Raw genomic sequence first — 23,525 nt, 5'->3', positions numbered from 1 at the left:
AGCAGGAATAGATTTCACATCCAGTGCCAAATCAGTTGATTGGTAGAGGCTGCTTGACAGGCTAAAGAGAAAAATTCTTATGCTGTATTTGGGCTCTACCAAATATCTACATATATGGTGAGAATATGGGAATTGTGTCCTAACCTCCAAAAACAGTGCAGTAGAATATGCTGGTAAGAATTTGGTGTCAGATAACCCTGCCTTCTAGTTCTTTGGGCTATTTACTAATTCTGTGACCTTGGGTCTTCTCATTAGTAAAATGGAGATTTAATAGTACCTACCTCGCTGGCTTGGAAGAATTAAGCCACTATTAGCTTTCATCTGGATTATTCCAGTAGTCTTCTAATTGGTCTGCCTGTTTCCACACTTGTTCCCCTATAGTTTATTCTCCACATAGTGGCAATTATAATACCTTTAATACGTAGATCATCTTTTCAGTAAACAGTACTGATGAAATCAATTGGATATTCCCACGGGGGGCCAAAGAGGAAAACATGTACCTTGACCCGTAACTAATATATACAAAAACCAAATTCAGATTTAAATGTGGAAGATAAACAGTAAAACTTTTAAAGGAAAACAGAAAAATAGGTTTATAACTTTGGAATAGGCAGATTTCTTAAATAGTACACATACCAAAAAATGTTAATCACAAAGAAAAAATGGACAAATTGCCTGTGTTAAAATAAAATATTTCTCTTTATTAAAAGACACCATTAAGAGAGTGAAAAGGCAACCTACAAAAAATACTGACACAGATATAAAAGGTTTCACATGAAAAATATGTGAAGAACTCCTACAAATCAACAATGACAGACAATCTAATAGGGGAAAAAAAGTGGACAAAAAAACTATAAAGTACCCTAATGTCCAATAGACAGGAACTCACAATGATTCCCCAAATAATAATTTGGCTGCTAAAAATATCTGTTGTCTTCCACTGCATTAATAAATTGCAAAAAAAAAAGCTAATTTTTTCATAAATCTCTTTACTAAGAACCACTAGGATGTTATATAACTTTTTGCTGAGTTTTTATTTTACTTTTGGAAATTCTTTTTTCTGCAAGTTTTTCCTTATAACAAGATAAAAGAATGCATCTCTTATTTTTATCCTTTGTTTCTAAGTCTCTTCACTGGGACCAAACCGTGTAGTCTGATTCCTCCTTGGCATAGTAGCTCTGTAAAAAGTACAGAGGCCACACTTCTCCCAGATGCTCTTTTCTCTAGGCACACTTCTCCAATTATTTTAGCTGATCTGGTTTCCAGATCCCTCACCAGCCTGGCCCTTTGGGTTTGTTTGTTTGTTTGTTTGTTTAGTATTCTTAAAATGTGAGTGATACAGAGTAGAAAGCAGTTATCAGTGGACTTTTTTTTTTTTTTTTTTTTGACGAAACTGTGTTCTAAGTAGTACTGCTTTGGGTGGGAATTGGACTAGGTAGCCTCTAGAGTCCCATTGAAAACTGAATCTTTGATCCTAGGAAAGGTCATTTGGTTTCATTTGATAATTCTGATTACTCAGAAATGGATGCGTGAGTCCTATAATTTGCCTGCCCTTCAAGGAGTTGTTAAAATTGGACTTAAGTTTTACCCTATTTAAGGTCCGAACACTTACAACCAGGGTTCCCAAAATTGGGTGTGGCACATTCCACCCACTTAAAAGACCCTCCAAGAGGATTCCTGTAGTTTCAACTCTCTTCCACTTCCTTGGGGGGTGTATGTGTCCTCAAGTCTTAAAGTGGAATAAGTGTTAGCAATTTCTAGTCATGTTCTTCCTACATCTCTTGTCTGGAGCTTTCACATATACAACATAAACTCAAATTGGCTGGGTTAATATGATGAATCAAAGATGAAATTTAAAAAAAAATAGTCACAGGGATATAAAGTACAGCATATAGGAAATATATTTCAGTATTATAATATTATAAAATATAATGTAATAGTATGATTTCAGATGGGTACTAGACTTATTGGGGTAATCACTTTGTAAGTTAAATAAATTTCTAATCACTATATTTTATATCTGAAATTAATATCGTATGCCAAATATAATTGAAATTTTTTATTTAAATAAATGATTAATAAAATAATTTTTTAAGGAAATGAAATCCTACATTTACGTTTAGTAAAATAATTTGTATAAGTACAGGATAGGGTGACTTGGTTTAACAGTGGTTCAAGTTAAAAAACAACAAAAAGGTCTAATTTGTACCCTCAAGGTAGTATAACTATGTAAAAAGCCATTGTATTCCTGACTGCTCTTATGGAATAACAAAATTCAAATGTAGTTGTCTAGAAAGGAAGGTTTCCATGTTTCTCTTCATGTGTGTGTGTGTGTGTGTTTTATATTTTCTTTTTTTTGCCCTTCTGTGTTTTCCATCCTTATCTTTCTACCTACTTCTTTTCCTTAATGTTGATTAGGAAAAAAAGCACTTAATTGCTTCTGAAAAAAATCAGTGAGCTCTCTTCTGTAAACGAGAGATAGGATCCTGTTTATACTTGGTTCTCACCACACTAGACATTCTCAGGACTACCTACATTCTCATTCTTTAACCTTTGGGCAAAGGAAGAGTATTCAGGTCTGGCCTTATGGTTTACTTGTCTCAATCAGGGCATATCTGATTGAGACTGTTTGTTCTGATAGTTTTGGGACAGCACGATCTAGGTCTAAATGAAAACCAATTTGAAAGCTCTAAAACTACACGTAGGGTGGAGTACAGCTTATCCGCCAGACAAATTTTATTGGTAAAACATTTACCTAAAAAGCCACATTGTTCTTATGTAAGCCACCTACCCAGAAGACCCTTCTTCTGTGACATGGTGGCTAATTGCATCTCCGCCTTTAGTATGACCAGAAGGTGCCTATTTTTCTATTTACGTTTGAATGGAACCTTACTGGTTCAGTAGGCCTTATGGATTACCCCAGCCCCAGGCAATTCCTTGTCTACTCCTTTACAACCACCCATAGTGCTTTTTGTATCTGGACCTCAAGACATCTGACCTTTATTATAAAATTTGTTTTTCATCCAAGTGAGATGTAAGCTCTTCCACTAGTCGATACTTACTGAGGGTTTTCATCTCATAACCCCACCATCTATCAGAGTGTCTAACACATAAATGTTTGGTAGACTATATCAATCTCAGATTCTTCTATCTAGTCAACTTTTAAATATATGTGTTTGGGTTGGCGAGGAATGGGAATGTAGAATTATGCCTGTCCATTCCCAGCCTCAGCTTGGCTGCTGATTGTGTTCTATGCCAAAAGGATGTAGGCAGAATTACCTTTTGAAGAGTTCTTTATAGGCTAGTTATTAACATTAGTGTGTATTTTTGGAACTTAAGAAAGTGGAGAGTTGCATCTTATTGTTGCATCATGTATATTATTGGTAGAGAACAAGATGCATTCAATTTATTTTTTAATTCTGAGAAAATTTGTTACAGTACTGATTGCTTCTAATAGTTTATGCATCTTACACAAACAACTAGGTAATATAATTTTTTGAACTTCAGTAAATTGCTGTTTCCTGAACCAATATATTTTTTAAACACTACAAATTAGTCAAAATCATCTATCATTTCTTGAACAATTCTAAGTTTGGAGTCAGAGAACACTGAATCTGGTTAATGTAAACCATATAAGTCTAGCTGCTTAAAATACTTTTATTTCACATATTTTAAGCACACAAGATACTTATTTAGAAAACAAGTGTCTGTTAGCTTGAATGTATATGTGTATATATTATCATAATATATTGCTATTCTACTAGAGTTGGGGTTCTTAGCCTGGAGTCCAGTAACTCCCAGAATAGAAGGAAAATCAATGAACTTGAACAGGGAAAAAAATTATCATTTTTATTACCAACCTCTGAGTTAAATTTAGCATGTCTTTTAATTTCGAATGAGGGTAGCAAAACAGTTGTAACAGTAACTATGATTTTTGCTGCCAATAGAACAGATATTTTCATAGAATATTATAGTTGTTGCAGATATCTTAAACTACCCTTTATGCTTTGAAATTACCAGTGTTAATAGGCCTGCTTCTAGATCTTATTTAATATGTTAATAAAGCCTATATACCATGCTACAATTTTTTTTAACATTTCGATGATAATATATCAAATGCATAATTTACTATGTATTTTGTGCATTTAAAAACATTTTGAAAAGACTTCCAAAAGGGTCCATGGTGTGCACGAATAAAATCCCTCTACTAGAATATCCCAGTAAATACTTTGTAATATTTTTTTCATAGGTGTTGCAAGGGAAATTAGATATGTTACCTTACTGACAGTTCTTAAACTGTGTTCATCTGACTTTAATGTTAAAATTGTCCACATACTGCATTTATATATAATACTTATGTAAAAGCAGAAACAGAATAGCCAGATATTTTTGTGGTTAGACACCTAAGATGAAATAGAGACTAACAACGATTCATTTTAATTCATGAGAATAGTTCTTTTGAAAAGTATTTCTGAAAGAATTAAGGATGAATATCTTCTAAATCTCAGACTCAGTATACATTATTATATTTCAGGAGTACCCCAACTAAGAAATAACTAGCTCCTAATAAATGAAAGGTAAAATAAAAATGTATATACATTTCAAAATCTCATTTGAATATCATGTTAAATATTATTTTTAAAACCAGCTGTCAGTTTTCCATTCCAGTTTCACTTTGTAATGTTTTTAGCTTATGTTAAATGAGTTTTCATTCTTTATTAACTGTCGTTACCCCAATAAATTTAATTTTTAAAAAGTTAGTTTTCATTCTTTTGGTTTGAATTTCCTTTGTGAAAGGAAGGAGTTTAGAAATTTTAATAGGCACAGGAGAGTAAATGTAAAAACTCTTTAAATAATTTTTTAATTTTCAATTATATTTGGCATACAATATTATATTAGTTTCAGGTGTACAACATAGTGATTAGACATTTATATAACTTCCGAGGTGATCATCTTGATAAATCTCATACCCATCTGACACTATCATAGTTATTACAATATTATTGACTGAATTCCTTATGCTATACTTTACATCCCTATGACTGTTTTGTAACTACCAGTTTGTACCTTAATCCCTCCCCTTTTTTCACCCCTCCAACACCTCTCCTATCTTGCAACCATAAACTTTATATTTTTTAAACAATCTAATAGGTAGCCTCCACAAAGATAATTAAATTAACATTTATTTGAGAGCCGTTATTTGTTAAAAACAGAGCTAATATTGATCTCTTACTTTGTTGTCTTTTCTACCTCAACAATAAAATTTTTAAAAAGAGTTCCTTACTAGTATATTCAAGTGAGAATATAGCAGACCTTAAGTTGTTGCTTAGCTTTAAGTCTTTACTGGTTGTTTAAAATAATGTTTTAGGAAAATAAATTTGAAAGATAGAAAGGGCTGAGCATTTCAACCAATAGTTAGTGCATTGTGGTAAATGACAAGCCATTGGTATGGTCTTTTGTTTTTTTTTAACTTTATGGTGTCTGTTTAAAATGTTAATGTAGTTTTCCATTCTGTCCTGCCAAGGATATGGACATGATTTGTTTTTAAAGGCACCATTTTCTTAATGATTTCCTTAATTTTTAATATCTCATAAACTTGTTTAATTTATTTGGTTAATAAAGTAATACCTGTAAACCATAGATGTGGGCTGTTGTTTATTTTTTTCTAGTAATCTCTCTGCTAGTCATCTTGAGTTGGCATTTCCCTTCATTTTCCATCATCTTCTTGGTCCAGCAGGGTTTCTGTTCCATTTTAATGAGGCATGGGGAGGTATGTGTCAGAATTTTAAATGTACAATCCTTTTAATAGTTTTGTGAGGTCAGATTCCAAGAGTAAAAGAGCAGAGTCCAAAATCCCAAGATACCACCTTGACTCTTACAAGCAGTCTTACTTGTAAAGAGTATATTCTTAAAGAGTTAAAATATTTTCCTTTTTATTTCATATGTATATTTTGGAAATTAAATATTTTTATGTAGAACATATTACTTTATATCGAGAATGTGAGGCAAGTAGATCACATTAATTAACCTGTTTTTGTAAATCTGCATTTTTATGTGTTGGCATTACTTCACCTGAATATATGCTTCATCAGTAATAGCCAGTGAGTGCTTCTTACAGCATAAGCTATAATATCCTAATAGGCTCAGAATTATACACATAATTATTGAAGTATTTTCTAATAACCAGCTTTGTTATTACAAGGATTATTTTATATATCTAAAGGTTTAATAGGTACCAAATGTAGAGTTGTAAGATTTCTGCATCAGTAGGCCAGTGTGGCATGTACACGTCAATTAAAATGATTGAATATTAGTCCATATGTCTCTAAGTTTATTTTTTTAATTATGTACCCTATCAGTAAATAATTTTGAGCATCCCGTGTTATGTGTGGAGTTTTTAAAATTAAACTATACATTTTTATACAATCACAAACTAATAACTCATATAGTATACAATATGGTGACGTTCATATGACCTCAGTAACTAAATATTTTGGACAACTTGTGAAATTTAATTACATTGTTATTGTTTTTACCTTGGAATGGAGAAAAAGAGTTAGTTCTGCCATTGTTTATTTGTGTTTTCGTCTTTGATATTAACATCAAACTGTGATCCCTGTAGAAATCTTATTAGGCATGTCTATTTGTGAGGGACTGTTTAGTTAAAAACTATATATAATATTTGTAGATTCACTTTAAAAAACAAATGAGTAAGAACACTGCTGTCAGTAGTCAGTACTGTGGGATATCTGTTCTCCCTCTAGAGCTGGCCCATTCCATTCCTGTCACTTGGCCATCTAACTTTTGAACTGCAGATGTAGTCCCAACAGGAATTCTTATACATTTCAGGAAAGAGTATAAATTGGCATGATGAGTTCAGAGAATAGTAAGGCAATACCTATAAAATTGAAAGTGTGCATCCTTTAATCCAGCAGTTCTACTGCTTTGTGTCTATCTGGAGAAACTCTTATGTGAGTGTAAGACATGCACAAATATATTTGTTTCAGTACTCTTCATGATAAAAAAAGTAGAAACATTCTATTTTTTACTAGGGAAATAGATCACTTGTGATTTTATTTGTATAATGGGACCATTTTCTAATGGTAAAATTGAATGAACTAGGTGTCTATTATCAACGTATATCTCAAAAATATAATATCGCACAAAAAAACACAAATTTTAAAGGAAAGATACTATGTAATCTCATCTGTTTAAATGTATTAAACGCAGTTGATGGCCATGCCACCCTGAACAAGCCCAATCCCGTCTGATCTCAGAAGCTAAGCAGTGTCGGGCCTAGTTAGTACTTGGATGGAAGACCACCTAGGAAGACCAGGTGCTGTAGGCAGAAAAAATAAAAAATAAGGAATTGTAAGCTGGCAAGGTCCTTGTAATCTGTGATGTCAAGCAAGGGTTGCCTCACCTAAAAAAAATAATAATAATAAAATTAAAAACATTAAAAAAATTAAACAAAAACAGTGGTTAAAAATAAATGTTTTAAATAAAAATAAATAAATAAGATAGATAAATGTATTAAACGCAAACAATGTTGTATATTATTTGAGTACACGAATATATATTAAAAGGTTAAGAATATGCATAGAAATCATATACCAACTTTATGATAGTGATTACCTGGATGTGTGGGGTGAGATTTGACCTGTGTTTATACTGTTTTAATTTCAGAGAGAGAAGAGAGAGAGAGAAATGTTCAGTCTGAATCAAATATGAGAAAACATATTTCTCCCTAGTGGGTACATGGTCATACTATTGGTTGTATAAAGGTCCATTCTTTTCTGTTCTTTTCAATATTTTCTAATGTTTCACAATGAAAAGAAAGTACTTAATAAAATGTTATTATATGTAGAAAGTCATTTGACTGTTAAGCTGACTGGAATGATAGTAAGTTTTTAAAATTTTATTTATTGGATTTTATCTTGTTTCTAATTTGTTTGTACTTCTAAACTCCAATATAATCACCATGAATGGTCAAGTTGAATTGACTATCAATAAATGAGGATTTTTATATAAAGTTATTTTCTTTGCTTTATAGGAAAAACGTCAGAGAGAGGCTCATTTTCCCTATACAGCAGAGACACCGGTTTACCAGGATGTCAAGTAAGTTTAATAATTACAAAAGCTGTGAGATTATTTTTTAACACATAAATAAAGGTTCTAATGGAGGAGGTAGAAATTTATCCAATTTATTTCACCATTATTTGTGCCTTTAATTTGTGACAAAATGTGTTAGATTTTTAGTAATTGAAAATGTTCTTATGCTACTTCTGCTTAAAATAGTTTCCCTTCCCTAGATCACCAGACCATCTTTATCTATCATTGAAGATTTTAAAAACTTGCTTCTGTTTTAACTGGAAGCAGAATAGCAGTTATTTTCCTACCCCTTTCTGAAATACTTATTTCTGAAAATGATTTTTACATATTTCCTAAACAAAATAGTTACTGATACATTACATGAAGAGCATACATTTGCTCTGTGTAGCTTGAATATTCTGTATAGTTATTAACATTAGAAATATTTTCATTTCAGTCCTACATCTAATCAATTTTTTAGGCTTCCTCTAGTCTCTTGGGAACTGTTTAACTCTTCCATATTCCCTAGCATGTTGCATATCAACTGATGGCCATCTTCTTTGCTTTTTTCCCCATATGTTTAGACTGAGAGTCCTAAACACTCAATTCACTGCAGATTTCCATTAGAATCAAGCCAAAAAAGAGTAGAAAGGAAAGGCAGAATATATTAAATTTGTTTTCTGTCTGCATGCAGGCCCTAATTTCACACATGGGCATGTGAGCCAATTTTAATTGTCATACTAACAATACTACTCCATTTAATACATACCCCATCATTGTGCCATTTAGAGTCAGAGACTTAGGTTCAAATCCCATCTCTACAAGTTATCACCTATTGTCCTAAGAAAAGTCATTTGACCTTAAATCCTATTTCTTCATTTGAAAATGGATTTCCTCATTTGAAAAACAGAATTAGCGATTTTTGCTTCTACCAACTTTGTAGGTCTCTCTGAAGATTAAACTCCATGTACTTGTCAAAACATTTTATAAAATAAATGAATATTTTGTAAAGGTTCTGGTTTCTATAACCCATAAATGCTATTCGAGTCCTTAATATTGCTTTTTTTTTTTTAAGTTTATTGAGGTAACATTGGTTAATACAATTATATAATTTTCAGGTGTACATTATAATTTGACATCTGTATATTCTATTGTGTGATTACCATCCAGAGTCCAGTTTCCTTCAGTTACCATAAATCCTTAATATTGTTTTTAACAGATCAAAAAGTTTGAGAGCCACTGTCCTAATGTCCACACTACTGCTAAACTTAAGAAAAAAAACTATTGTAACCTCTTTGAAACTACAGGTGTGTCTAATAAATCATAGTTAATGCTTATATTAATGAGTTTTCACTTACATTTTCTAAAACTCTCTTGGCAAAGGTATTATTATTTAGTTAAAATCAGTGGTAAGGCTATATAATTCTCCAATTTTGCAAGATGAATCTTAACTGTTTTTGCCAAGAATTAATATATATTTATACCAGAATTCTCATATTAAAAAACATTTATTTTAAATGTACATTATAGTGTTCTGATAACAATTGCTACCATTTACTGAATGAGTACCAACTGAGCCCGGGCATTGAATTAAACATGATCACATTTGATCCTTTTAACAGTACCCATTTTGCAGATTAGCAAAGGGGTGTTCTCCAAAGGTATTAATAATTTGCTCAAGGCCATACATCCAGGAAGTGTTAAACCTTCTATACTCATGCTTGATGTTTTTAACTATGATGGAACTATACTCTACCGTAAGAATCCCTTAGATTCCTAGTCTATGCCCTTATCTCCCTCCCATTTTAACTTGTTTGTTTAAAGAGGGGCCTGAGAATTTATATTTTTAAGTCTCCTAGGTGATTCTGATTTACATGGGCTAGGAATTATGTTTTGAGAAACCCAGTTTCTCTGCATATACCAAATATAAGCATACATGAAATATATAAAAAAAGTAAGATCACTGTTTAACAATTGTTTATAACATATTGGAGAGATCAGAAAGGGCTGTGGAAAAGAGAAAAGTAAGATTACTGGAATGCATGAAGTATAAAACAACAATATTGCTATATACAAGAAGATTTAAAGGTATTCAAGTGAGGGAAAGGTTTGTTTATGAAGAATTCACAGAAAGAATGCATGAGCCCCCAAAAAGGAAGCCCAGAATTCCGCACAGAAGAGAGAAGATTATACTGCATCAAGGACAAATACCATCAATGAAGACAGGAGGGCTCTTAAAACAAGTAAAAGATTCCTCGATGTGAAAGAAGCAATGGCTTTGCTATTTATTATTGTTACTTAGTTCTGACTCTGCTGCAATTTATAAGAGAGATTACTATGGATGGTCCCAGCTGATTAGAGGCATAAGTAGTAAGCTCAGGAAATTCAAGAGTTTAAAAAGATGTATTACTCCCATTTAAAGAAAAACCTATATTCCAAGTAGTATTTATTATAATAGGTCAGAGAAGAAAAAAATACACCTAAACGACTAATTGGCTGCCATTTTGTCTTACCTATTCACAAGTGACATAAAAATCTTAATCACACAATGATAACACAAAGAAATATAAATAGTGACTACAAAATTACATCTAAACACCACTTTGAAACCATCGTCCTTCAACAAAATTCCCCAAGGAACATTAACTCTGCTATTAATGTACATAAAATGCTGCTGACATACTGCAAAATTCAGGCTAACTTAATAATGCCTGATGGGCTTTACTTCATGTTAAGATGATGTAATAATATGTTGCTAAATGAGTCTCCTCATATTACCTTCACAGCAATTGCATAGCTGATGAGCCATTAAAAGGAGACTGGTGTAGCAGTATTACTGGAAACATTGATAGATCATTCTGCAATTGAATTTTTTTTGTATTGATTCAACACAGAGCATAGAAGCTAATATCTTTATTAATAATGGGTATACTATTTTAATAACTGCCATCATGGATTGAAGAATTCTTTTATCATTAACAACAGTTTCTCATTGAAATCTCTTAAACAATTATTTATTCAAATAATTTATATATGTTTTTTCTCAAAATATTCAAACTTAGAAGAGGAAGGGTCTTGTTTTTTTCCACAGAGATTTAAATTTCCTCAGAATTCTGGTATTATACCCTTGAGAAAATGCCAGTTAACTTTAAAAAGTCAGTTAACATTTAGTTATTTGGAAATTTACCCATACCATTTACTTCTTTACCATATTTTTTTCCTATTTTAGCCAGTCTCATTATATGCAGACATTTGATAATGATAAAATGATAAGATTCAATACATCAAGAAGATATAGCAATAATAAATGTGTATATACCTAATAATGAAGCTTCAAAATAAATGAAGCAAATATAATAGGATTAAAGAGAAATAAATGAATTCACAATTATAGTTGAAGATTGGAATATCTCTCAGAAATTGACAGAATAACTAGAGAAAAACTTAGTAACGACATAGAACTAAATGAACTGTCAACTATCTTGACCTAATGTTTATAGAACTCTGTTCCCAACAACCAAAGAATATAAAAAAATTCTTGTTACATACAACAGTATTGAACTATATGCTAGTCCATAAAACTAAGGCACTTGTTACATTCAATAGTATTGAACTATATATGCTAGTGCATAAAACTAGTGTCAATATACTGACAAGGTTTGAAGTCATACAAAGTATATTTTCTGACCACAAAAGAATTAAACAAGAAGCCAGTAAGATACCTAGAATAACACCAAAAATTTGGAAATTAAAAACCTATGTCTAACCCATGGTTCTAAAAAGAAGTCACAAGGGAATTTAGAAAGTGATTTTAACTGAATTATAATGAAATGTTATATAGTAAAATGTGTTGATGCAGCTAGAGAAGTGCCTAGAAGAAAAGGTATAGCTTTAAATGTTTGTATTTGAAAAGAAATTCTACAGTGCGCCACCTGAGGTTCTGCCCTAAGAAGTTAGGGGGAAAAAAACACAAAATAAGTAGAGGAGAGGAAATTATACAAATAAAAGCAGAAATCAATGAAATATTACACAAATAATAGGAAAAACTAACAAAGCCAAAGTTTGGTTGTTTTAAAAGGACTCATAAAATTTATAACTCCTAGCTAGACAGATTAAGACAAAGGAGTGCGGAAGAAGGGGAAAGAACAGACATTACCAATATTTGGAATGAAAGAGAGATTTATCACTGTACATGGCATATATGTTAAAATATAATATGGAAATATTATAAATAATTCAGTAAACTTGACAACTTAGGTAAACAGATCTTTTGAAAAAATACCAACCGGAGACAAGATGAAACAAAAGCTATAAATGAAAGTAAATTTACCTCAAAAATTATCCCACAAAGAAAACTTGAGAGTCATACAGTTTTGTTGGTAAATTCTTTCAAATGTTTAGGGGGAAAAATAACACCAACCTTATAAAAATTATTTTCAAAAATAGGGAGCACTTTGCAGCTCATTTTATGAGGTGAGCATCACCCTAATACTCAAACCACATATCTGGTTTGTACCAGAAATGAAAGTTTGTCTTAACATTTGAAAATCAATCAATTTGGTTCCCCAATTAAGGAAGAATTGAGGAGAAAAACAATATGATTATTTCCTTAGATGTAGAAAAGGTATTCGACAAAATCAAGTACTCGTAATAAAACCTATCAACAAACTAAACATAGAAAGCAGGTTCCTCAATTTGACAAAAGATATACATTAAAGATTTATAACTGAGTATACTTAATAGTGAAAAAGACTAATGTTTTCCCCCTAATATTAGGAACAAGGTAAGTTTTCACTCGCATCGCTTTAATTTTATGTACTGGCCAGTGCAAGGGAGAAAAAAAAAGACATAAAAACTGGGAAGGAATAAATTAAGCTGAATTTTCAGAAGATGTGTTTGTGTGCATGGGAAATCCTATGGAATCATCAAAAAGACAACTGAAACTAGCAAGTGCTTTTAGCTATGTCACAGAATACAAAGCCAATCTAAAAAATCAATTGTATTTCTATACACTAGCAATAAATAATTAGAACATGACATTAATAGTGCCATTTATAGTCACATCAAAAAGCATAAAGTACTGGGGGATAAGTTTAATAAAAGATTATAAGACTTCAACAATGAAAAGTATTAAAATACAGTAGTTCCACTGTGAGGGATATGTTACAAGACATCAGGTGATGCCTGAAACCACAGATAGTATGAACTCTACATATACTATACTGTTTTTTCCTATACATAAGTACTTATGATAAAGTTTAATTTATAAATTAGGCACAGTAAGAGAATAACAACAATAATGTAAAATAGAACAATTATTATAATATACTGTAATAAAAGTTATGTGAATGTGGTTTTTTTCTCTCAAAATACAGTATCCCCTCTTATCCATGGTTTCAGTTATGTGGGCCAGCTGGGATCTGAAAATATTAAATGAGAAATTCCAGAAATAAACAATTCATAAATTTAAATGGTGTGCCATTCTCAGTAGTTTGATGAACTCTCATGCTGGCCTGCTCTACCCCATCCAGGACATGAATCATCCCTTTGTTCACATATTCATGCTATATATGCTCTCCGCCCACCAGTCATTCAGTAGCCATCTTTGTTATCAGATTGTTGCAGTATCACAGTATTTGTGTTGACGTAATCCTTATTTTATTTAATAATGGACTCAGAACACAAGAGTACTGATACTTGCAATCCACATATGTTAAAGAGAAGCCATAAAGTGCTTTCTTCAAGTGAAAAGGTATGTACATATAGGAAAAAACATGGTATATAAAGGGCTTGGTACTATGCATGGTTTCAGGCACTTGGGGTCTTGGAACATATTTCCCACAGATAAAGGGGGACTGTTTTATCTTACTGTATTGTACTCACCCTTCTCTTGGTGACATCATAAAATGCTTATATGATGAGATGAAGTGAGATCATTGACAGTAGGCAGTGGGACATAATGTTAGGCTACTGTTGACTTTGTGACAATACATAACAAGCAACTTTGTGGTTGCTTTATAGTCAGCTTGAGATTTTTATCTCACCACTCAGAATGGCACACAACTTGAAATTTATGACTTCTTTATTTCTGGAATTTTCCATTTGGTATTTTCAGACTGGTTGACCATGGAAAAACTGAAACCACAGAAAATGAAACCACAGATAAGGGAGGACTACTATAATGCTGAGAGGAATAGAAAAGATCAAAATAAATGGAGATAGATGCCATGTTCATGAATTAGAAGGCTCAATATCATTTAGATGTTAGTTTTATTAGGCTATGGATTTAATGTGCAGTCCTAATCAGAATTCCAGCAGGTTCTTATTGACATTGACAAGATTATTTAACCCATTTCCCACTTGCCCTGAGAATGCTCACCAGGGGCACTTGTGGCTGCAGCATTTATCCTGAGATAATTTGTGGATTACAGTCTTAACCATACCCCCAAAGTTTGCTATACTTCTCCTATGCTTTCAGAGAATTATATCAAAACAGGACTGATGCAATTGGGATAGCTTGTTTAAACAGAAAACAGATGCCAAATGATCTGGAAAAAAAGGATTACAAAGGGGACAACTGTAGCCAGATTCTGTGGTGAACTTATGGCAGTGAAATGATGTGACAAGAAGGAGGTGACAATGTTGTCAACATTTCACAATAATACTCTGAAATAGACAACAGAAATGGAAAGAAAACTAAGAAGCCATGTGTCATTGTGGATTATAATGAGAATATGGGAGCAGTGTACTCGGCTGATCAGATGCTCGCTTCTTATCCAACTGAGTGCAAAAGGCATAAGTTTTGGTATTGGTATAAGAAATTCTTTTGCCACCTTCTAAACATTACCTTGCCGAACTTCTACAGCCTGTTCAAGAAGGACAGTCCTGAGCACACAATCAGTCATATAAACTTCAGACTGACATTGATTGAAAGAATGCTGGAAAAGCATCACAAGCCAGGGCAGCAGTGTCTTCAAGGTCGTCTGTGCTCTGAGGATGTCATACTCCTTCACCTGTCTGGAAGACATTTCCCCAAGAACATAACACCAACATCAGGAAAACAGAATCCAACTGGTCACTGAAGTTTGCTGCTGGCACAACGACAAGGATGGCAAGAAGATCTGGAGGGAAAGGCGATATTTTTGTGCAGAATATGATGATCTGTTTTATGTTATTCTATGCTTTAAAATTTAGCACACAAAAACAATTATTAAATACCGATCATCATATACATTTCTGTTACATTAGGATTAGAGACAAGTTCTGTTTAGAAATAACTCTAATAACAGTTTTTATATTTTACTTTTACATTGAAAACCAGTCAGATTTGCTTTAGCCTCAAAGAACATGTTTATGTAAATTTAGATTAATGCTGGCAGCGAGCTGTACTTTTTTTTTCTGAACGGGAAATGGGTTACACATTCATTTGAAAAAGTCACAGGGTTAAGAACCAGAAAATTTCAAAAAGAAGAAAGGAGGAAGGACTTATTTTATCTGATTTAAAGACTTAACTGTAAAGCAATACTAATTAAGACAATGTGGTGTTCATAGAAAGATTGACATATATCATGGAGTAGAATAGAGTCTAGAATAGGACCCACACCTATACAGTAAATAATGTTTGAAAGAGCACCCCAGCAATTCAGTGAGAAAAGAAACATTTCTTTAACATACAGTGCTGAAACAACTATATACCAATATGGCAAAAAAAAAAAAAAAATTCAATCCAACCCTATACCACACACAACCATAAATTTTAGATAGATCATAGACTTAAAAATGAAAACTAAAAAATAAAGCTGCTCGGGGAAAAAAATAGATAAAATTTTTGCCACTTCAGGGTAAACAGAAGTTTCTTAAGGAAGACATAGAAAGTATAAAACAAAAGAAAAATTAATAAATTGAACTTTATCAAAATTAAAAACCTGTGTCCAAAAAAGACCTGTGTTCATCAAGAAAATGAAAAGAGAAGCTACAGAGCAAGAGAAGGTATTTGCAACATGTATCTGACAAAGGACTTATATGTAGAATACATAATAACCCCTGACAACTAAATAATAATAAAGAAGCAACCCAATTTTTTAAATGGACAGAACACTTAAGCAGACACTTCACAAAAGGAGATATACAAATTGGCAATCAGCATATTAAAAAAGCTCCACATTACTAGCTATCAGGCACATGAAAATTAAAATCACAGTGACATACTAATACACATGTACCAGAACAGCTACAATTAAAAGATGATACTTGCTAGAGGGGCTGTAAAATGGGTACAATGAGTTTAAGAAACTGGCAGTTTCTTATAAAGTTAAATATGCATCTATCGCATGAGTTAGCAGTTTTACTCCCAGATATTTATCCAAGAGAAGTGAAAACATTATTCATAGAAAGCTTTCCTTACGAATATTTGAAGCAGCTTTATTCATTATAGCCTAAAACTGGAACAACTCACAAGCTGATTTTAAAATTTCTTTGGAAATAAAAAGGACCTAAAAACCCAAATCAGTCTTGAAAAGTGAAGAGCAGAGTTGGAGAATTTATTCTACCTGACTTTAAGACCTAGTATAAAACTGTAGTAATTAACCAGCACAGTACTGTCATGATTGAGAAATATGACGTTAGAACAGAGCCCAGACGTACGACCAAGCTTATGTAGTTTGTTTCGTGAAAGGGCTGTGTATGCAAAGCTGTCCTCAAACACCAAAGGTACTAAGAGGCCAAAGAACGAGGTAGACAAGTTCTGCTTATCAATTTAAAGATTATAACAGGAGACTTAGATACAGAAAGCAGTCTTGGGCAGAAGCAAGATAAATGTATCCCTGCAACTTCCACAGTCTGGGAGTCAGTATTTACAAAACATGTATCTGACAAAGCACTGGTATCCCAGTTATAGAAGGAACTCCTATAAGGTAACCCAAGGTTTCTATAGTTTTTCTCTTCATGAAAGGAGATTTAAGTTCTGTGGATGAACAGATTTCCAGTCCCTTCTGGACTTGTAATTCTTTGGTCATTTCAGGATCATTTCTAGTTGGTAGTGTGATTACAAGCTTCCACATAAAAGATACCTATGGTATAACTACTACTTTTTCTTTCTATCTTCCCCTTTCTCCTCCAATAAGGCTTTTCTCCTAAGGAGGACAATTTTCCTTAGCCAGTAAGAAATGACAGTTTTAGAATTTGAACTATGTTACTTGATGGAGTGATTTCTGACAGTAAATATAAAGAAAACCCTAAAGGGTTAGACCAATGGAATAATTATCCAGCCTAAGATACCTATAAAAAAAATAAGAAAGTCTTGCTGCTTTAGGGGAGGAAAGTTTTTCTCAATCCCCTTAGGGTCCCTGGCTGGGTTTGAAAGCAAAATGTCATATTAACAGGAGAAAAACATACAAAATATAAGTTTTATGTGACATAGGAACCTTCATAAGGAACGGAAGGAAACAGCTTATCTACTTTTATGGTAGGTTTGATAAAGAGTGGACAGTTGTGAAGGAATATGATAGATTAAAGAATATGAGATAATTGTAATAAACTAGGGGAAATTTAACAAGGCCTATTTGTCACGATTTTTCTTGGCATCCCTTTGTCTTTGGAGATAAGGATATTCCTTTCCTCCAGGTATAGGAAGGGCACCTCTCAACATTGAAGGTGTTGTGGCCTGTTTCAGGGAAGAAGGACTGGGGGAATGGGACGACTAGAATCACCTCCTGCTTCTGTGGGTTTCTCAAAATCCTCAGTTTAATATATTCATTAGGCCAATGTATCATATTTTGGGGTGGTATATCCTGAACTGCATCACTGCTTTTACTTTTTAAGTTGGTAAGACAGAAATTTTAAAGCACTTTAAATGATTTCAGTAACCCTAATTGTTTAATGTAGTTTGATTTGAGGTGATTCTTTTACAAATTTCTGTAGATTTAAAATAAATGTCCTAAGAAGTATTTGAGATGATTTGTTTTATTTCAAACCCACTTTGAATCAAATAATAGGAGATTTTTGCACTGTTTCATAGGACTAATTTTACAGCTCCGTATCTCACAATGTAGTGTTTTGTTATATTTTACATATTATTGGCCAAATTTTGGCAATTTTAGTGTTCATTTGTAATAAAAAGAATCTCTTTTTCCCTAAGGACTATGGTGCCCTTAATAACTATGGTATTTCAAAGTCACAAAGATAATGTTGCAACTTTCATTTTAAGAAGACCAAATTCTCTTACAATTTAAATGTTTCATCTTTTCTTTCATGCTTCTTTCTTATTAGGTGAAAAATGCAAGGGAAACATCTTAAGGCATTACAGGATTTGCTTAACAAATAAAGAATCGAATCAATATATATTTGTTTGTTTTATCGTGTATAAGGAACTGGACCAAGCAACAAAATAAAAGAATATCAGTCCTCAAGAAACGTACATTCAAGTTGGGGGAGACCAGCCATGTACACACCTAAAATTAACTAAAATGATAAAATGATCCATAGTAAATCTCAGGTAACTAGCACAGATATGTTAGAACTCAGAAGAGAGAAAAATAAATTAATGTGATTTTGAGATTTTGCAAAAAAAGTATAGAACTCCAGGATCTTAGAGAATCGGTAAAATAACAGGAGTAGGGAGGAGGATATCTTGAAGAAAGAGAGCATATGACTAATGAAATAGAGGCAGTAATATTCAACACACTTTGTAGCTGCTTCCTTGATTTTCTTTCACCAAAACTATAAACTTGTGAAGGCAGGGTCACTGGCTATTTGTTTGTTATATTTCACAGGTATCTAGTTGTGTGCCTGACAAATAGAAGGTATCAGTGAACACCTTTTAATGAGTGTATTTTAAATGAAAGTTAAGTGAATGTTTATTCTAAGAATAGTAGCAGTTTAATTTGGCTTGAATGAAATATTTATTAGGGAAACAGTGTGAGATATTCAAATTGTAAGGACGATGCTTGAATGCCTAACCAAAGAGTTTGTATTTTATCCTACCAAAGGGTTTGGGGTTGGACACGCTGTGTGGCATGACAAAAAATACAAGTGTTTATTAGCAGTTAAGCTCTGGTTCAGGACATACAAGAGAATTTATAAATCGGAGACAAGAAAACTATTTGAGATGTTATCGTTGTAGGCCACATATGAAGAACAGTGGGATGGGATGTTATCTTAGTTGTCATATAACAGCAGCACATTATGAGTGTTAAAAGATAATTGTTTTAGATGGGTAAAATTATGGCTTTCCTACAGATATAAAAATGAACATGTATATAGATTTTATCAGTGAAGAAATTTGTAAGATATTAGAACCACTTCAAAGGAAAATCTAAAAACAGACATAGTCATAGATCAGAATTATGGAAATTAATGTTCAAATGGAGACAAAACTTCTTCCTTTGGAGTAGGGTGGGGGAGGTATTGAGAGTGGGGGAGGGTGGTTCATCCCTTCACAAAATTTTTTACAAGTCTATCGATAAGGATTATTTTGCATTGCTAACAATTAATTATAATTTGTGTGGTTGCAAAATAGCTCCCATAGAATGAGAATCAGATACCTGAAATGATGTGCTCTAGACTCCAGAGGTCAGCAAACTATGGCTGCCAACCAAATATCCCCTCTCCTTTCCTTTTTTTGTTTTGGTAAATGGTTTTATTAGAAAATAACCATGTCCATTCATTGACATTTTGGCTACGGCTCCTTTCTTGCTACAGAGATGGAGTTGAGTAATTATGCCTCACAGAGCTTGGAACGTTTTCTCTCTGATCCTTTACAGAACAGACCATACTCTAGGTAATGCAGAATTTTCCATTGAAGCATAGTTTTTTCCTATATAGATATGTGTTTCTGACAAGAGAATCAAAGGCTTTCATATGGAGCCAGTCATATACTGCCCTGCTGTTTTTCCAAGAAGATTAAAGTTAGTTGTTTTTAAAGAGCAATTTGGATATTTCTTTACACAACAGCAAACCTGATAGTAGGGACTTTTAGCCTTAGGCTGAATTATTATAAACATAATATTTAGAATAAGAAGTTGATACTGTATACCAAATGAATTTCAAAACGGGCATAAGTAAACTAAAACTCATTCAAAGAACTCACAAATAAATAGTAAAATAACTTGCAATTCTAGCACATGGTAAATGATCGAAGGACTGAAGGCTGTTTAATTTTAAAAAGAGAGGACTCCAGTAATATGAGAAGCATCTTCAAATTATTTGAAGCGTAATTTGGCTTGTTCTGTAACAAAGGTTAAAACTTTGGACAATGGGTAAGAGTTAAGCAATCCTGATTTTAACTTAATATAAGAATGTTCTCAGAAAATGGAATATTCAGCCATGGTAGATAGTGACTTTCCTCTGACTGGATGTGTTCAAGCAGAGGCTAAGCATTCACTACTGGGATTTTTATAATAGAGGGATTAGAGCAGCCGTTGTTTGATTGAAATAAAAGACCTTAAAATGTTCTTCTAATTTCATGAGCTCTCAAGTGACAGAATGCTTTCAAAGAGATGCTGATGATCCATCTGAGATTGGAGACTAGAAATTACTGTTAACATTAACCTATATGGTTTTATATGTGTTTTAATTTTTACTCCAGTAGTACTCAGCAAACTAAATGTAGAAGCATAGACAGCAAATATTTGGATTGATATAGTGATCAAGTTTTCAGGCCAATTAGGTAGGTTAATGATAATATAATAATACGTAATGGGTATATGTCAGACAGTAGTACCACGCATCGTGCTAAACATCTTACAAACATTTCATTTGGTCCTTGCAATGCTATGAAAAAAGCGTTGTTGTAGTTGCTGCTATTGCTATTACTGTTATTCCTCCTATTTAACAGTTGAGGAACCTGAAGCTTCAGGGATTATATAATTGATTCAAGGTTTCATTTCTCATAAGAGGAGTAGGGATAGGAGAATTGAGATAGTGATGAAATAATGGTTACTACAAGGTGTAGTTTTTGAAGGAAGAAAATGAAGCCATGATTTAACTTTGAGACTGGAAAAGAAAAGGTCAAGATAATTGGATGTCTTGAGGCGAAAGAGCAAGTGCAAAAAGTATTAAGGGGGTGATGGTGCTGTAAAGAAAAATTATGTCAGAGTTGAATGTTGGGCTTAAAATTTTCAGATGTCAAGTGGTTCCCAGTACTGATAGCATCTTTTTGGAGTAGATTATTGGATAATGAATAGAGGATTATTAGAGTCAGGAATATTAAGAAGACTTAAAAGTTTTATACTGGATCATTATCAAAGCTAGCCAAGAGATGATTCATTCATGAAGTAGCATGTGAAAGGGTCATGCACAATGGCTGGCACACAGTAGGCAGTCAGAGAATGTTTGAATCTGAGTCCTGTGATCTAGGAAAGAGAGTGCATTAGCAAGAAGAATAAACCATCAGCTGCCTACAGAGTAAACTTCTGGGATTTGTGAGTTGTTTGGAACATAGGTAAAATAAACTTTTTGTTGGGAGGAAAGTCTCATGGGAGTATCAGGTAGAAGGCAATTTAATTTCTTGCTTCTGTTGAAAGGCAGGAGAGAGATTATGCAGGGGTTACTGTGGCAGGGAAAAAACTTCATTGTTTCTTTGTTTCCTTACTCTCCATAAAATTTGCTAATTATATACTTTTTTTGGTTCTTAGTGTTCTTTGGGAACATTGTTTTCAAAAGTCAGTTAATTCTTTTGAAAACTTATTTCAGGAGAAAAGAGTCTATTAAATCATGACTGGAGGTTAGACACCATCTTTGGGAGGTGGGAATGAAAAAAGAGGTTGACTACAGACTGGATATTACATGATAATTAATTGTTGTCAGTTGCGGAGGAGGGGCATGTAATGAGCTGAGAGATAGCAAAATAAAGGAAGCAGGAGCAGCAGAATGCTGACATTTGTTGAAACTGGGTGAAAAGTACTTGAAGTTTTGTCGTGCTGTTTTTTTATTCTACTTTTGTTTATATTTGAGAATTTCAAAACAAAAAGTTTATTTTTTTAAAGATGTCCAGTATAGAATGTTCAAAATGTATTGTATGCCTAACTATATGCCTACTACTGTCTTTGATTTTGTGTTACTCTTAATTGTATTCTTGAAAATGAAAGGCATTGGGAAGAGGGGGTACTCATTTAATAGCTGTGAACACTAGCATCTACTAGGGAAAGGGAGTGGCTTCAAAGTATTAGAACCTCTGCTGAAAATCTTAGGACTATATACCACCATCTCCACAAAGGCAAAAGGGAAATGGCATTTCTTTATCTCCTATCTTTTTAATGTTAAGCACCTCACATAGTTGGCTTCTTTGTATTCATAAAAGAAATGGCTCAAAGGCATGCTAGTAGCTTTGCAGATGACTTTCCGAGGGCCCTATTTAACAAGGAAGTTTCTAAATTCAGACATTCGAAAAACTGACTTAGGAGGAAACATACTTAGAGTGTGCCCCTTACTAACCTCATGAGAGTCTGCCTTTTAGAAATCCCTTATAACCATTTTTGGAAATAGGACTCTCTTTATGGAAGGCAATAAAATACTAAAAGTTATTTTTATTGCATATTTTCCATTATTTAAATACTGGATATATTAAAATGGCTGTTAGCTTGTTGTCCTCATAGTTTTTGAGTTTTTTTTTTTTTAATTTCCAAGACATCTTCCTTTTATTTATCTACGTCCCAAATATCTCTACATAGTATCTTTTCATTGGCTGGTACAGGATTCAGGAGAAAAGTTCAGAGAAAAAAATTAATGAAAAGGAAGTATCAAATGGTAAAATTTCCCTCTGTTGCTGATAAAGATTTGGAAACAAACTGCTAAGATTACCATGTTTTAGTAATTTAATAGTACATAGATAGTTTCTTTTTTTTCTTTTTAAGCCAGAAAGATTGGGCTGATTGCGTTGGCAGGAAACATTTGATGGATGATTGTCATTATCTTCTCAAACCTGCATGACACTTTTAAGTATAGAAAATGATCATTAAATTTTCAAGAGACCATGTTGAGATTATAAGATTTGAGACTTGTAAAAGAATGAGCATAACAGTTGGCTAGTGGTGGTTGGTGTGTTTTATTGACCTGGGAAAGGAATAGAAGCATCTCAGGTTTTCTTTCACTTTGTTTCTCTGTACATCTCCATTTCTTCACACACACACACATACACCACCACTACCCCCCACCCCCCCGCCACACACACACAAATTAATATCTTGTCCAACGTGTTGGTAATGACTTGAAACTATTCAGGTTGCACAAAGCATTTAATGAAATCTTGTCTTAGACAAAACACTAGAGAGGATCATAATTAATGTCTCATTTTCTGCCAGTTGCTATTGATTACTCATTCAAGATCCCTTTGTTCTCAGAATGATAACAACTGTACTTTACATCACTATCTAATGAGATTCTCAGGATAGAACTCTTTAACAACGAGCTGATAATTGCTAACATATCCCTGGAATTTC

The 23,525-nt window shown here is 33.0% G+C and overlaps 1 protein-coding gene and 1 pseudogene across 5 annotated transcripts in view; both read left to right on the top strand.

The window, feature by feature from the left end:
- Positions 1 to 23,525, top strand: part of TCF12 (transcription factor 12) — a 293,031-nt gene that overhangs the window by 185,968 nt on the left and 83,538 nt on the right. For all 5 annotated transcript variants that reach the window (XM_023532559.1, XM_023532560.1, XM_023532561.1 and 2 more), the window contains one exon: positions 8,054 to 8,118. In XM_023532559.1, coding sequence (XP_023388327.1) covers positions 8,054 to 8,118 — 65 coding nt within the window. The remainder of the gene's footprint in view (positions 1 to 8,053; positions 8,119 to 23,525) is intronic.
- On the top strand, positions 7,230 to 7,348 carry LOC111742088 (annotated as a pseudogene).

The sequence above is a fragment of the Pteropus vampyrus genome, unplaced genomic scaffold (genome assembly GCF_000151845.1).
Source record: "Pteropus vampyrus isolate Shadow unplaced genomic scaffold, Pvam_2.0 Scaffold85, whole genome shotgun sequence".
NCBI lineage: Eukaryota > Metazoa > Chordata > Mammalia > Chiroptera > Pteropodidae > Pteropus > Pteropus vampyrus.
This window is presented reverse-complemented; position numbering and strand designations above follow the sequence as displayed.